At 46.4% G+C, this 16,833-nt stretch overlaps 1 protein-coding gene across 1 annotated transcript in view; it reads right to left on the reverse strand.

The window, feature by feature from the left end:
- The window catches only part of EDC4 (enhancer of mRNA decapping 4), a 223,359-nt gene extending 207,551 nt beyond the window's left edge, over positions 1–15,808 (reverse strand). The window contains exons 1-2 of the mRNA XM_040328833.1: positions 15,632–15,808; positions 2,103–2,271 (exon numbers count right to left, since the gene is read on the reverse strand). Of these exons, the coding sequence (XP_040184767.1) occupies positions 2,103–2,271; positions 15,632–15,707 (245 nt within the window). The 5' untranslated portion in view covers positions 15,708–15,808. The remainder of the gene's footprint in view (positions 1–2,102; positions 2,272–15,631) is intronic.
- Positions 15,809–16,833: the final 1,025 nt, after the last annotated feature.

Consider the following 16,833-nt stretch of genomic DNA (forward strand, 5'->3'; position numbering starts at 1 on the left):
GCCAGGGAGCAAATGCACCCAAAAACACAGGCTAGGCATGGTGTAAACCCTTTTGTCGCCCTAGATGTTTAACCCTGAGGAGGCGTTGGGGCTTTGTTACAGTGGACGGCCGCCGATCAGTTAAAATTGCATGACACAGCAGGAGACCGTAATCAAAAAGGTACACGAGACTGCAGATGGGCACCGTTTATCAGTAGCTGCTGCATTTCCCACCCTAGGCTTATACTTGAGTCAATACGTTTTCCCAGTGTTTTGTTGTGGTAAAATAAGGTGCCTCAGGGTATATTCGGGTTGGCTTATATCCGAGCATATACGGTAAAATTTAGTCTGTGTGAAAGTTAAAGAGCCTACAATCCATAGTACATACATTTGAAAAATGATCCTGATGTACCAACTTATTTTTTGAGACCCTAAAGGGCCAGGACAGCACAAGTACTCGCCGATACCGAATACCGATATTTTTTTTTTTAATGTCATGTGACAATTGTAAAAATGGGCATGACAGGGGGGCACCGACGAATGGATGGCACCGACAGGGGGGCACCAACGGATGGATGGCACCGACAGGGGGGCACCGACGGATGGATGGCACTACTGACCACTGCATACTGACCAATAATGTCTAAACTCCTCTAACCTCTCTCTCTGGATGACAGTCTCACCTGCAGCTTGTGTGTTCCATCAGCCTGGAGTAGGGGAAGAGGGTATCCGGAGGAGAGGGGGGAGCCTGGAAAATGGCAAGACAGCATATCGTCCAGAGGCTAGAAGGAGGCGGGACCAGCCCGGCCGTGATCGTGGATAGGCTAGCCTCTCCCCGCCGTGATCACGGATAGCCCCGCCCCTCCTGGTACATGACCATTCACAGGGACATAGGAACATTAGGGGGACAGATCCGTGACACACTGCCTGGCTTCCCCCTAAATGTATGCCCTAAACCTAGCGCCGTCTACGCTACCCCACTGGCTCTGCCACCTCGCCGTCCGCCGACTTCCAGGAATTGGATCGGGAGCATTTGTGCGAATGCTCGGTATCTAAAAAATACGTTTACAGAATAAGCCCATTTGTGTCCTTCAATGTATCGAAGTGGATTGAGCCACCATTGGAGTGTTTGACTGTGGTCGGAACCGGAATGGACTTGTCCAGGGATGAGTGGTTGCCATCCCACTGGGACTGTGCCTAACTTGGGCCTTTCTTGCACAGTCAAGCACCTCACCAATCTTTCTCTAGAGGGGACCCTATGGCTTGCTTCATCTTTCTGAGCGACTGATCAAGACATACAAAGCATCTCTCACAGTCCAGTTATTAAAAACGTGGCCAAGGCATGTATCCCCCCCTCTGCTGGAGATCAGAGAATCCGCTGTCAAAATTCCTATGGTTTTCTAAAGTGAATGCGCTGAGAGATATGGAAGATCTCACCGCAACCCTGCACAACTGGGAGAAGATCTTTCAAGAGACCTGGAGACCATTGTAACATTTTGTGTACACTGATGCCTACCTCTGAGAGGTCGCACAACCTGTCTGACCTCCTGAACTAGCTTTTCTCCAGAGGCAGGAGGTACTAACTGTCTTGTCTCCCCGTTACTGTCCTTAATTTTCTGCCCATCTCGTACTACATATAACAGATAGTCTACCCTCTCCCCCCCCTCTCCCCCCCCCCCTACCCACGACTGCCCCCCTCTTTGTATGCTTAGCTCAGATATGGGCTGTACTATTCATATACTGTGAATATCCTCACTTACATTATCCCTGTCTTAGTGTCCCATCTCTGGGCTCAGATGGCCATTGGGATGCCTTGTCTCCCTATATACTTTAAGAGGTTTTTTTTGGGGGGTTTTTTTTTGCTGCTTAGTTTTGCACCCATGAATACTTGTTTGGGGTCTCATGTAACTGATTGAATGCCCTCCCAGCTCTATGCACCGCCCAAAAAATAAAATATATATATATATATATATATATATATATATATATATATATATATATATATATATATATATATATATATATATATATATATATATATATATATAATAAATAAAAGAAAACAGTCAAATTAAACTGTGTTAGGTTATATCAGGAAACCTAACCAACCACTATTTACTTACATTACTTGTTTGTTGGAGAAGGGCACCATGCCAGAAGTTCGGAGACCTGGGTCCTGCAATGCGGTGTCAGCAGTTTCTGCAGTTACAGGTCCAGCCTGATCACTTGCAAGAAAACCATTCATATTTCCATTAAAAGAGCATGTTTTTTTTTGGTTGTCAGCAAAAGGATCTAAAAAGACACAAAACATCAAAATGATATTAAAACAAGCGGGGAAATTCAATAAAGCATTTGCAACAATTATCTTGTGGTATTGGCCCCATTGCGGCACCTAATTCACGAAAGCCTGGTGAAAACCCCAGTTAGTTTTACCAGTAACGGTATTTCCGGGAACCTTCCAGGACACCTACTTGAGAGATGATTGATTTGTGTTTCCTGTAGAGGGCAGAGCCAGACACAATTTAAAAGGCCCCTCCCTTTCCTCTGACCCTCAGTTGTTTAGAAGATCAAGCAAACCTCCACCAAAGTGCACTCGGCAGAGAAAAAAAAAAAACACAAAAAACATAACACCACCACCAGGTGAAAGTAGAATAGGGTGGGAATATAGACGCAGTCCTGGAAATACCGTTACGACCAACAGGGGTTTCCCCCCCCCCCCTCACCTTCCAGGACAGCTACTTGAGAGGATAAGCAAGATACTATACCTTAGGGAGGGACAACAGCCTGAAGCACTTTCAAAGATGAGGTCCTGGCTGGAAAGCATCTAAACTCGATAATGTTTGACAAATGCATGAGAGGAGGACCAGACGGCAGCTTTAAAAAGGTCTTCCCATGATGCCCCTGCTCTTTCTGCCCATGGCGTAGCCATGAATCTTGTTGAATGAGCCCTAATTCTAAAAAGAGGACTACGACCTGACACTTTGCAAGCTTCACAAATAGCTTCCCTAATCCATCTAGCGATAGAGCTTTTGGTTGGCTTTGGATCCCTTTTTGGGGCCACTGAACAATACTAACAGCTGGGAAGAACTCCTAAACCTACTGGATTTCTCCAAGTAAGGCAGCAGACATCTCTCTATGTCTAAAAAAAAAAAATCTTTCCTCCTCCGCATTCTTGGGAGAGGAACAGAAACTAGGAAGGACTACTTCCTGGGACCTATGAAAGTTAGAAGAAACTTTGGGCAAATAGAAAGGATCAGGCTTAATCACAACCCTGTCCTCTAAAATCCTCAGGAAGGGGTCTTAACAGAAAGGACTGTAGATCAGAAATCCTTCTCCCTGACGCAATAGCTAAAAGGAAGATAGTCTTCAAGGAAATCAATTTCAGGGAAGCTTCATGCAAAGGCTCAAAAGGAGCCCTTGTTAGAGCATTTAAAGCGGGAGTTCACCCATTTAAAAAAAAAATCTCCCCTTAGCTTCCTGCTCGTTCGGTCTAGGGGAATCGGCTATTTATATTAAAATATAAGCAGTACTTACCCGTTTTCGAGCTGCATCTTCTTCCGTCGCTTCCGGGTATGGGTCTTCGGGAGCGGGCGTTCCTTCTTGAGTGACAGCCTTCCGAGAGGCTTCCGACGGTCGCATCCGTCGCGTCACTCGTAGCCGAAAGAAGCCGAACGTCGGTGCGGCTCTATACTGCGCCTGCGCACCGACGTTCGGCTTCTTTCGGAAAATCGTGACGCGATGGATGCGACCGTCGGAAGCCTCTCGGAAACCTGTCAATCAAGAAGGAACGCCCATTCCCGAAGCCCATACCCGGAAGCGACGGAGAGGATGCGTCTCGTAAACGGGTAAGTACTGCACATATTTTAAAATAAATAGCCGATTCCCCTAGTAATAACGAGCAGGAATCTAAGGGGGAAAAGTGCCCTCTAAGGGTGAACCCCCGCTTTAAAAGGAGTTGTAAAGTAAAAAAAAAAAAGTCACTTTAATGCAATCTATGCATTAAGGTAAAAAACATCTGATGCTGCCTCCCCCCCAAGCCCCCGTTATACTTACCTGAGCCCTCGAAAGCCCCGCGATCCTCTTCGCTGCTCAGCCTGGCCGCCGATTGGCTAGAGCGGACAGATTGAGAGCAGCACAGCCACAACCTGAACCCTAAGGGTGCTGACAGATAGTCCCTTCTCCACTCCTCTGTAAAAAATCCAATACACAGGGAGTGGAAAAATAATAACGGGATTTCCTTTGCCAGGAAATAAAAGTTTTCCAAACTTTCCCACAGATTCTTCTTGTGACCAACTTGCCGCTGTCCAGGATAGTATGAACAACTTTCTCTGAACACCCTTTCAACTGTAAGATGCGCCGCTCAGCCTCCAGGATGTAAAACGGAAGGTCTGAGGGCTTGGATGCAACACTGGTCCCTGATGGAGTAGATCGATCTGGTAGGGGCCAGGGAAGATTCACAGAGAGGGTCTTCAGAGAGGACAACCAACTTCTCCTGGGCCACCAGGGGGCAATCAGAACAACTTCTGGCCGATCCTGAATAATTTTTCGAACTATCAGAGGTAAGAGGAGAAAAGGGGGGGGGGGAGGAGGCGTAGGCCAGAGTGAAATTCCACGGGAAGAAGAGAGCATCCGTCCCCAAGGACTACGTCTCGCCCTCCAGAGAGAAGAAAGCCGGCAGTTTTCTGTTGAGACTGGAGGAAAAAAGATCCACTGCAGGAAGACCCCATCTTGGCACAATCTCCCGTAACGTGCTTTGATGTAGCTCTCAACAGCTGGAACTGAAGCTTACTCTGCTCAGTGCATTCTCTGAACCCCTGATGTGTACTGCTCCGATTGAGGAGACATTGATTTCTGCCCAGGACAGAATCTGCTGTGTCAGCGTCAGAAGAGACTCTAAACGAGTGCCCCCCTTGCTTGTTCAGGTACGCCACTGTAGTGGCCTTGTCTGAGAAAACTAGTGGTGCAACGGATCACGGTTGATCCGTATGGGTCACCCCCTTCGGATCGGCACACTATGTGATCCGCGGATTGCCGCCGCGGCCATAGCATTAGGAAAGGCCGCGGCTTCAGCCTAGCTCCGGAGCCACAGCCATCTTGGTACACCCGGCGGCGGCCCTCCTCTGTTTACACCCACAGAGGAGGAGGAGCCCACACTCGATGGACACTCACACACACACCACTGTCCGAGTTCTGTAAGGGGGACTGGGAGTCAAACTAATGAGGGGTCTCTGTACTACTGGGGGGGTATCTGCAATGAGGGGGGTTTTGCTGATCCGAAAAATGATCCGATCCGCGACTGAGTTTTTCGATCGGTTGCACCCCTAGAGAAAACCAATAGGTCTCTTGAACAGACCCTCTCTTGCAGGGCCAAGAGAGCTTACCCAACAGCTAGCAGTTCCCTGAAGTTTGAGGAACGGCCTGCCTCCTCTGGCAACCAGGCTCCCTGGGCCTGCCAGCCCTTAGAGTGCGCACCCCAGCCCCACAGACTGGTGTCTGTAGTAACTTTCACTGGAGCATGTTGCGCCCAGTTCTTTCCTCCCTGCAGGTGTTCCCGTTGCTCCCACCAGGAGAGATTGAGAAAATTCTCTCTTAGCAGCTACACCAGCTGATCTAGAGAATCCTTCCTGAGATCCCAATGGCGTAAGAGAAACGCCTGAAGGGGTCTGGAGTGTAATTGGGCCCATGGTACCCCTGGGATGGCAGCAGTAATTAAACCGAATAACTGCATGACACGTCGAAGAGAGGTCTGAGGGAGTAACTTGAAGGCCTGCACAGAGAGAAGAAGTTTCAAAATGTTCTCCTCTGGAAGAAATATCTTTTGAGCAACAGTCTTAGATAACCCAGAAAAAGTATCCTCTGGGAGGGAACCAGACAAGACTTCTGTTGGTTGACTTTCCACCCTAGTTTCTGAAAGATCCGCAAGACCAACTGCAGATCCCAGATAAGGGACTCGGTCTCAAGCAAAGATCAGAAAATTGTCCAGATATGGGATGATTGATACACTTTGTATCCGAAAAAAAGCCATGACCTTGGCCATGATTTGTGTAAAAATTCTGGGTGCTGCGGAGAGACCGAAAGGAAGGGATTTGAACTGCCAATGACTCTGCCCATTGTCCATGAGAATTGCAAATCTGAGGAACCTTTGGTGGCTCTGATAGTTATAAGAAACGCTTATCTTCATGTAACTATCAGAGAGCCTGGCCCTACAGTTTCCACATTTCTTCACCGGTTTGGCCTAGAATAACGCAGTAACAAGAACCATAAGAAAAAGGTTCATACATAAAAAGGTCCCTTGCTGTAGAACCAGAGACAAGGGTTACTTTGGGGGCAGTATGGGACCCGGAGGCTGCCACTGGTTCAATCCGAGCGGATGCTCCATCCTCACACCTGTCCTTAAGCTCCATCGAGCGAGCGGAAAAAATAGGCTGCAATTGGCCCGCTTTGCCTGTCTGGCGTTCAGCAGACTGCCATAGGCAGCATCTCCTTGTGTATCACTCCGTGCTTCTAATAAAAAAACGGCACCCAGAAGCGTGTCACACGACTTCCGGTTCTGGCGCAATCTTGCCGCATCACCGGAAGTCGTCCGACGCCATCTACGTACACCTCGGTGAAGCAGGAGGAAGGACAGGTTCCCACAGCAAAGCTGGGGGGAAAAAAGGGAATGAAGTTGCCACCATTTTCCAACCAGGTAGGTAAGAAATTCCAAACAGGGAAACCTTCTGGACAGAACTCCTTTGGGAGTATGACTAAAAAAAGCACCCAGGACTTGGCCACAACTAGTCCTGGATGACGCCAAAGAAGGGGGGTCCACCAACCACAGTTACCAAACCCAAGAAAAACAAAAAAAACTTGTCGGTGCTCCTGGAGGGTCTGGAAACACAAAACAACTGAGGGTGAGAGGAAAGGGAGGGGCCTTTTAAATTGCATCCGATTTGTGTTTCCTGTAGAGGGCGGAGCCAATCATCTCTCAAGCAGCTGTCCTGGAAGGCGAGGGGGGAAAGGTTCATTAAGAGTTACGACACTCATGACAGATTGAACTGATTCTTACCACCTCCAAGGGTGACGGAAGTAATGTACATTATTTTATTATAGCGCTTTCACCACCAATAACCTTAGACCATCTAAGTATGAATCATTCATGTGTAATGGGACACAGCTGCAGCTACCACTTTGACCTCCATGTGGGTGCAGATGCATGCTGGTGCATGTCCCCAAACAGACACGAGTTCAGGGATATGCACCCACATGAATGTCAAACTGGGAGCAGGGCTGTCTACATGCAGCAGACAATATAAATGGATGGGACTGCCAGAAAGCAGATACACAAAACACATGTGCATCTAATGCAGGCAAGCATGGCCTTTGGCACAGGTGTACACTTAATTATATGCGTATATGAAGTTTAAAACTTTAAAAAGCGCAATTGCCTGGAAAATTTTTGATTTGTAATAATCTAAACACCCCAAAGCATACTGTGACCCAGCCAGCTGGATAATATTTGGCAAAGAGCCCACAGGTTGGAGACTGGAGGTACACAGAGTAGTCAGAGGGTACCATGCTTTGTAGTGTTCACCCCTGAGGAGCATGTAAAGTGAAAGAGCAGTACTAGGATGAGTTTTGCAGCTAATCCTGTATTGGACACTAGGAGCTTGGGGACTATATAAAAGTGAAGGATGGAGCCAGAGTAAGTAACTGGGCCAAAAAAACTATCTATATGTGTACGAGCATTGCTGGTATAACAAGTAAAAACTGACACAAAACACGTTGTTTGCCATGATTGTTTTATCTGCGTGAAAATTTGTGATAAAACGCGCGCCCTATATATACACACACACACACACACACACACACACACACACACACACACCAACTTTTAAACGCAAAAAAGGGCAATATTGTGAACAACAACTAGATGTCTTCAGTGGATGACCATAGGTCAAAGGGGTTGTAAAAGGTAAAAAAAAAAAAAAAAAAAAATTCACCTTAATGCATTAAGGTGAAAAAACTTCCGACTATAGCGCCCCCAGGCCCATTATACTTACCCGACTCCTCGAAAGTCCCGCGCTTGGCCCCGACATCCTATTCGCTGCTCAGCCTGGCCGTTGATTGGCTAGAGTTGATGGATTAAAGCAGCGCAGCCATTGGCTGGCGCTGCTGTCAATCACATCCAATTACGCAGCGTGCCGAGGGGCGGGGACGAGTGATACAGCGAGCGGCTATGGCCGCTCGCTGCATCATGGGAGCGCACCCGCAAGGACTCCACACAACACGAGGGAGCTCGCATGAATGCGTAGAGTTCTTGCGGGGAGGACCAGAGAGCCGCCGAGGGACCCGAGAAGACGTGGTTCGGGGCCACTCTGTGCAAAACGAGCTGCACAGTGGAGGTAAGTATGACATGTTTGTTATTTAAAAAAAATATATAATTTCTTTACAAACCCTTTAACATGTGAAATCTTATACAAAATATTCACTCTAAAGTGCATAGGTGCAAACAAATGCTCGACTACCCCCTGATGTAGAGGGGCTACTTCTTACAGTAACCGAGGGTCGGACTTTTTAGGCATGGAAACAATGGCAAAGTAAATATCAAAAATAATATTTATTGAAAAAAAATACATAGTATAACAGTGTTCAATAATTAAAAATCATAAAAATTATGGTTTGTACAGTGAGCCCCTTGCGCGTCTACTCGTTTTGGCCGTTAAGCTTCTTCGGGACACGATCAAGGTTCAAAAGAGATGACAAGAAAGAGTATCACTGTCTGGAATGAGATACATTCGAATTATAAATTAAAAAACAAAAAAAACAAACACATATCTTACATTTTAATAATTAAAAAGCATATGTTGAACTGTCTTAAAGGGATTGTAAAGGTTTGTTTTTTATTTTCTAAATAGGTTCCTTTAAGCTAGTACATTGTTGGTTCACTTACCTTTTCCTTCAATTTCCTTTCTAATTATTATTTTTTCTTTGTCTGAATTTCTCACTTCCTGTTTCTCCTCAGTAAGCTTACCCCATCATCCATGGGGGGGTTTGTCAGCCAGAACAGCTTACTGAGAAGGAACAGGAAGTGAGAAATTCAGACAAAGAAAAAAACATTTAGAAGGGAAATCGAAGGAAAAGGTAATTGTGAACCAACAATGGCACTAGCCTAACTGCTTGCCGACCAGCCGCCGCAGCTTTATGGCGGCAGGTCGGCTCTGCTGGGTGAGAGCACGTAGCTATACGTCACCTCGCCCAACAGCCAATAGGGGCGTGCACGGGCCCCCCGCTCGTCCCCAACTCCCGTGCTCGGCGGGCACGATCGCCGCCAGGCACCCGAGAATGCTCGTTACAGAGCGAGGACCGGGAGCTGTGTGTGTGTAAACACACAGCTCCCGGTCCTGTCAGGGGAGAAATGCCTGACCGTCTTTTTAATACAGTGTATGAACAGCGATCACTCATTTCCCCTAGTGAGGCCACCCCCCCTCCTACAGTTAGAACACACCCAAGGAACATACTTAACCCCTTCCCCGCCCCCTAGTGTTAACCCCTTCCCTGCCAGTGGCATGTTTATAGTAATCAATGCATTTTTATAGCACTGATCGCTAAAAAAATGCCAATGGTCCCAAAAATGTGTCAAAAGTGTCCATAATGTCGCAGTACCGAAAAAATTTAATAAATAAAAAAATAAATAAAAATAAAAAACACGCTATAACTTTTGCGCAAACTAGGGTTGTCCCGATACCGATACTAGTATTCGCAGAGGTGATCTGGATATGGAGGATATTTGCACTATAAACAAAAAAGATTTTTTTTTTACTTTTTGCTATAGTAATATCCCAATTTTTTTTTCAAAAAAAATATTTTTTCTCAGTTTAGGCCGATACGCATTCTTCTACATATTTTTGGTAAAAAAACATCGCAATAAGCGTACATTAATTGGTTTGCACACGGTATAGCACCTATAAAATAGGGGATAGATTTATGACATTTTTATTATTATTTTTTTTTCTAGTAATGGCAGAGATCTGCAATTTTTGTCAGGCCTGTGACATTGCAAAGGACATATCGGACACTTTTGACACTATTTTGGAACCATTCACATTTATACAGCGAACAGTGCTATAAATATGCACTGATTACTGTATAAATGTGACTGGCAGTGAAGGGGTTAACACTAGAGGTCGATCAAGGGGTTAAATGTGTACCCTGGGAGTGATTCTTACTGTGGGGGGAGGGGACTGACTGGGGGAGGTGACCGATCTGTGTCCCTATGTACAAGGGACACATCATCGGTCTCCTCTCTCCCTGACAGGACGTGGACCTCTGTGTTTACTCACAGAGCTCCACGTCCTGCCTCTGTAACTGCCGATCACAGGTACCTGGCAGACATCGCGGCCGCCAGGCATGCGCATCGGCACCACGTAACACGGCGGCGCAAGGGGGGGGGGGTGCGTAAACAGCAAGACGTCCAGGGACATCCATCCGGCAGTTGAGAGCCCCGCTGTGGACGTCTTTCATGTTAAGTGGTTAAGGGACAACTAAGAGACAATGGGACATAAAAATGAAAACATAGAAGTAGGTATGGTACCTTAGGATGGATTGAGCCTCATATATAAAAATCGGGTAAATGGAAAAATTACCACAATATAAAAGATCTCCAAATGATTGTAGAAAAAGTAGGCAGCACACAGGTGATTCTAATGAATAAAGCATAATGTAAGTACAGTATATATACTGTTAGATAGTATATAAAGATTTGGATATTAGACGGAAGTACCTATTCATGAATCCAATAGATATCCAGTGGTATACAGATTACCAAAGTGTAAAAAAAACTTTCAACAGACTCCAAAAAGAAAGGCAGCACATAGCTGGTTCTAATCTTTGACATGACGATGGACACACAAATAGGAGCAGTAGTCAGCGGTTCTCACCATCTTCTCCACCTGCTACTTAGACTTATCCCCGTCATCCCAGAAGAGGATACAGCAGTAGTGGTTGGAACAATCATCAATTCTCGACTTGACTACGCAAACTCCCTCTACTTAGGACTTCCCAAATACCAAATTTCACGTCTACAAGTCGTCCAGAAGACAGCAGCCAGACTGGTAACAGGTAAAAAAACGTGGGAACCAATCTCCCCGATCTTGAGGTCTTATACAGACGCAATTAAGGTGTAGAGTCAGAAAAAAGTAAAGAAGGATAAGCAACAACAAATGAGGCCAAAATATAGCAGACTTCCTCCACTGAAAAGCGGTCGTGATAGCTGCAGGCAGCAGACGCTGGACGGGTGGGGGGGTCATTCCACCCAGCACGCCCCTGTCTCAGATGCCTGACAACCGGCCTTTTTTACATAATCGGCCGATGTCGATTTTTTTTCAAAAAGGCGAAATATCACATATGTGCTGCCTACTTTTTCTACAATCTTTTGGAAATCTTTCATATTGTGGCAATTTTTCCTGTTTACCGGATTTTGTACATGAGGCTCAATCCATCCTAAGTTACCACACCTACTTCTATGTTTCTATTTTTTTATGTCCTGTTGTCGCTTAGTTGTCCATTAGAAAGTTCAGCATATCCTTTTAATAAAACGTAAGATATGTGTATGTTTTTTTGTTGGATTTATAATTTGAATGTATCGCATTCCAGACAGTGAGACTCATTCTCTTTTGAACCTTGATCGTGTCCTAAAGAAGCCTAACGGCGAAACGCGTAGACGCACAAGGGGCTCACTGTACAAACTATCATTTTTATACGATTTTTAATTATTGAACACTTAATATACCATTTACTTTTTCAATAAATATTTTTGATATTTACTTCTCCATTGTTCCAATGCCTAAAAAGTCAGACCCACGGTTACTGCAAGAAGTAGCCCTCTATGTTCTCTCTTCAACTTACAGATGTGGCATTGCGAGTGCTTCATCTTTAATTTTTACCCCGCAATGTCTCCAGTGGGTATAAAATAAATAAAAATAGTATATATAGTGTCCAAAAATCAATACTATACAAGTATAGTGCTCATAAACTTTCATCAATGGATTTCCAATGGTGCAAAAGTTGCCTTATCCAGCGGTAAAGTGACTATGGGTCTTCCTCCAACACCTGTCACACAGCCTACTCACCAGAACTACATGACTCCCATTACAGGTAGGGTTGCGCCGATACTAGTATCTGTGCTAATACTGAGCATTTGCCCGAGTCACAATCACCAATCTCTCTTGTTCCACTTTTAACTTTGTTTAGCCCTGTTGGGGGGCTTTGGTGCGATATCAGGGGTCTTAATAGACACCCCGACATCTCCCTTTTGAGACATGGAAAGGGACTGAGGATAGATATTTCCCAGTCCCTTCCTCTGAAGCCTCAGCTGCACTGGAGATGAATGGACAGGAGACAGATGCTCCTATCCATTCCTACTGTAGGGAGGGGGTCTGTATAGGCTGTATTGTAGAGGGGGGCTGTAATGTAGGGAGGTCTGTAACATGCAGGGGGTCCAGAACTGTTAAGGGGCGTCTGTGTAACAAACTGTGGGGGGCTGTGTAATGTAAAGGGGTCCAGAGGTGCAGGAACCCCACATCCCATCATTAACCTCCTAAGCGAAGCGGCGCCACATGTAAAAACATGTTTTACCTTAACGCAGTCACTGCAATAAGGTTAAAAAAAAAATTACCACCATGAAAACTAACCCGACACCTTCGCCGATCACACTGTAAAGAAGGAGTGGGGGGGAGTGGCCATCCCACAGCCTAGCTTGGGAGTGTTCCTGCACACAGGTTGGATGGAAAAAGGTTAAAGGGGTGTTCCAGCCTGTTTTTAAGTTTATTAAAAGTCAGCAGCTACAAAAAGTGTAGCTGCTGGCTTTTAATAAAAAGACACTTACCTGCTCCATGGTTCCAGCGACGCAGCGATGTAAGGTAAAGCCCCATACACCCTAGTATATATTTTTTTTTCATTCAACTGAGCAGGGCCGAATGAAAAAAAAAAAAAATACAGGAGGAGCCGCTGTACTGACCATTTGACATTAGTACAGCAATCCCATCCTGCTGTTTTATTGTGTTCTGACAAGGGGACACCCCCCCCCCCAGAAATCGCTGAGTGCGATAATCGTTAACTGGGCGGCAGGCCTTTTTTCAGTCATGACCCTTTAACAGAAGTCGGCTTCTGTCCAATTGACTCCAGTGCACACAGGCTAAATGTCAGCCGTTTTCTACTGAACTGGCCGATGCAGCCCAACATTTGGCCCATGTGTACTAGGCTAAAAGGATATGTAAAGACGTTACATTTTATTTTTTTTAAATAACAAACATGTTAAGCCCTGTACACACGGCCGGGATCCCGTCAGGAAAAAAACTTTGGGTTTCCGGACGGGATTCCTGGCAAGCTTGCCTTGCAAAGCCGTGCATACAGACACTCAAAAGAACTGCCGTTCTTTTGAATGGCAAGAACTCTGACATCGACTACGTCACATTTGATGCCGTTGCCACCATCTTGCTACCCCCCACACTAACCTTGTATGCTACCGCGCATGCGTCAAAGTCTTACCGAGCATGCGCGGGTTTACCTCGGAAAGGTAAGCATACAGACGTCCGTTTTTTTCAGCAGGAAACACTCTGCCGGGAATCCTAACGGGAAGAGAGAGAGCAGGTTCTCAATTTTTCCCGGGCAGTTTTCCTGTCAGGAAAACCGCTAGGGAGCATACACACGGCCGAGATTCCCAGCCAAATGCTCTCCAGGCAGTTTCCTTGCCACGAAAACCGGTCGGGTGTACAAGGCTTTACACTTACTTTCGTTGTGCAGTTGGTTTTGCACAGAGTGGCCTCAATCCTCCAATTCCGGGGTCCCTCAGCAGCGCTCCTAGCTCCTCCTCTTCTCGAGTGCCCCGTTGGAGAATCGCTCTCCCTCGGGGCACCGGTGCAGGCGCTCTCCTGTGTTCTGCTGCTGTGTTTATTGACGCAGACAGCAGGACTTGGCTCCACCCCCGGCTCCCATGTCTTTGGATTTGATTGATAGCAGTGGGAACAAATGCCTGCACTGCTAGCTATCCAATCGGAACACCATCGGCTGGAGAGGGTGTGATCATCCCTGTGCAGGACCGAACGGGGTCGGGTAAGTAAAAAAAAAAAACGGGGGCTGGTGCACTAAAAGAGGTTTTTTCCCCACAAGCGTTTAACAACCCGTTTATGCCGCCGCACTATGCAATATCCTTGCACAGAGCAGGGAAGTAGAACATGGATTTTGAGTTAAAGCGGAGTTCCACCCAAAAATGGAACTTCCGCTTATCCCACTCCTCACCCCCTTACATGCCACATTCGGCATGTAATTTTTTTGGGGGGGGGAGTGGGGGCTTCAGGAGAAGGGGACTTCCTGTCCCACTTCCTCCTTCCGCCGAGGGGCTGCAAAGGCAATTAAGCTTAATCGCCTTTTGGCAGCCCCTCCCTGTAGGCGATTGCCTAGGACACGTGATAGGTCCTGGGCGATCGCCTGTCCAATCAAACAGTGCAGCGCCGCGCGCGCATGCACAGTGGGTGCCCGGCCGTGAAGCCGAAAGCTGTCACGGCCGGGTGCCCACATTGACAATGAAGACGCCGGCCGGGGGGGGGGGGGGGCGGGGGGCTAGAGGAGCAGAGCCCCGGCCGGCGCGTCGCTGGAACGCCAGAGCAGGTAAGTGTCTGTTTATTAAAGCGGTTGTAAACCCTGGACGATTTTTTCTATTTTTTAAATAGCATGTCACACAAGGGCATGGCAATGCATATTGCATATAAGAATGTGAAAAACGAGGCCCGCAAATACCTTTTAACAACCGTTGTTTTTTTCTCTCCTTCCGGACATAGAAATCGCCATTGTTAGTGCTGCTGAGTGAATCCTTATCTGACGACACTTCCGCCCTTCCTGATTCCCTGGTCTAAATCTCGCGCATGCGCCGTAGAGCCGTTACCAAGCCTCGATGTCGATTGCTGTTACCGCAGCAACCGTGATACACGGCAATATTCAGTCACACGGGAGGGGGAGTATCAGGAACAGGAGGACTATAGCATCGCGAGACTTCTCCTCTGCGGACAGAGGGGAAGCTCGCCCACGCAGCTCGCTCACATTCAGGGCCGGAAAGAATGGAAATGAAAATCGGCCACACATTCAGATGCCGGATTTGCGGGGCTACAATGCGCAAGCGCGGTGACGTCATCAAAACGAAAAATAAGATTTTAGAACTAATGACGGCGGTGAGTACACTTTCACAGGCAGCGATCAGCTGCCTGTGATATGTGCTAATTTTTAAAATAATGTTATATCCGGGGGTTTACAACCACTTTAAAAGCCAGCAGCTACACTTTTTGTAGCTGCTGACTTTTAATAAACATAAATATTGGCTGGAACTCCCCTTTAAAAAATAAACATTTAGATAGTGGAATAGAAAATGAAACTGGTAAATGCAATTTGGGCAGTAAAGCTAAAAAAAAAAAAATTATAAACAATAATCAGTATTTCTCATACAACATGCTCCCCAGCCATATCAATTTACTCAAGGATCTTGCCATACAGAACAAATTCTCCTCCATTCTAGCAGGCATTCCACTTTCCCTTCCGTAGTTTATATACACAGCGGTCCACCACTCCCCGCAACACCTTCTTTACAAGCTCCTTCCGCCGCACAATAATGAAAACCTCTTACCCCCCGGGCGATCCAGCTTTAAAATGTCTCTTAGGTGTTGAGTGGCGTCCACATCAATACTAGAAGAGGTAGCCATACTTCGCCAAACTCTCCCGCCTCGGCAAACCCTCACAACGTAAAATCAGAAAAGCTAAACTCGCTTTACTTCCGCTCTGTAGTGAGCATCCCTTATTTCCTGCCCCTGGAAACAAGACGGAAGGCTGAACGTTCCCGTCACGCATTTACTTAAAAAAAAAAAAGTAACTATGACTTTCAGAACTGTTGTTATTGATAGGTCACGGATGTACATGAACTTATTAGTTCTGGCTAGTTCAATTTTATTGAAATATGTGGAAAACAGCATATGACATAATAATATGCTAATAATAATAACATACTATGACATAATAATATGCTGTTTTCCACATATTTCTGTAAAATTGAACCTTTCACCTATTCCTGATGATTTGTACTAAGCGTAAAATAAACAAGTACGGCTTCTTTATTATTTAGCTATTATACGTTTTTTTCACTTATGTTACTGTTTACTTACTTGTTGTAGGAGTGCAGGTTAACTGTTTCATTATAAATCTTTTCTATGGCCCGTATTCACAAAGCACTTACGCCGACGTATCTCGATATATGCTGCGTAAGTGTAAGGGCTCTTTCACACTGAGCGTCCGTACAGGTCCGTCTGTCAGTTTTTTTGGCGGACCTGAACGGGCGATCCGTGCTCCTCTATGGAGCCGCGGATGTCAGCGGTGACATGCCCGCTGACATCCGACCCGCTCCGATCCGCCAAAGTGTGATGGAGGAAAAACCTACGGTCCGTGTTCATCCGATCCCCCCATAGGGGGGAGCGGTGAAAAGACAGGACGGTCCCTGCACAGTGTGCGGGGACCGCCCTGTCATCCGCCGGCTCAGTGGGGATCAATGGAGCGATCCTCGCTGAGCAAGCGGAGGTGCACGGGCGGATCATTACTGATCCGCCCAGTGTGAAAGAGGCTTAACTATGCGCCGTCGCATCTGTGCGCCGTGCCCACAGAACTAGATACGCCTGAAAATAGGCTTCATCCGACCGACTTAAAGCGGGGGTTCACCCTATTAATAAAAAAAAAAAAAAAATTGTTTTCCTCTAGCATAACATGAGGCATAGTAGCGCGAGCTACAGTATGCCTGTCTTTATTTTTTTAGTCCCGTACTCACAGTGCAATCGTAGACAC

The sequence above is a fragment of the Rana temporaria genome, chromosome 11, assembly GCF_905171775.1.
Source record: "Rana temporaria chromosome 11, aRanTem1.1, whole genome shotgun sequence".
Lineage (NCBI taxonomy): Eukaryota > Metazoa > Chordata > Amphibia > Anura > Ranidae > Rana > Rana temporaria.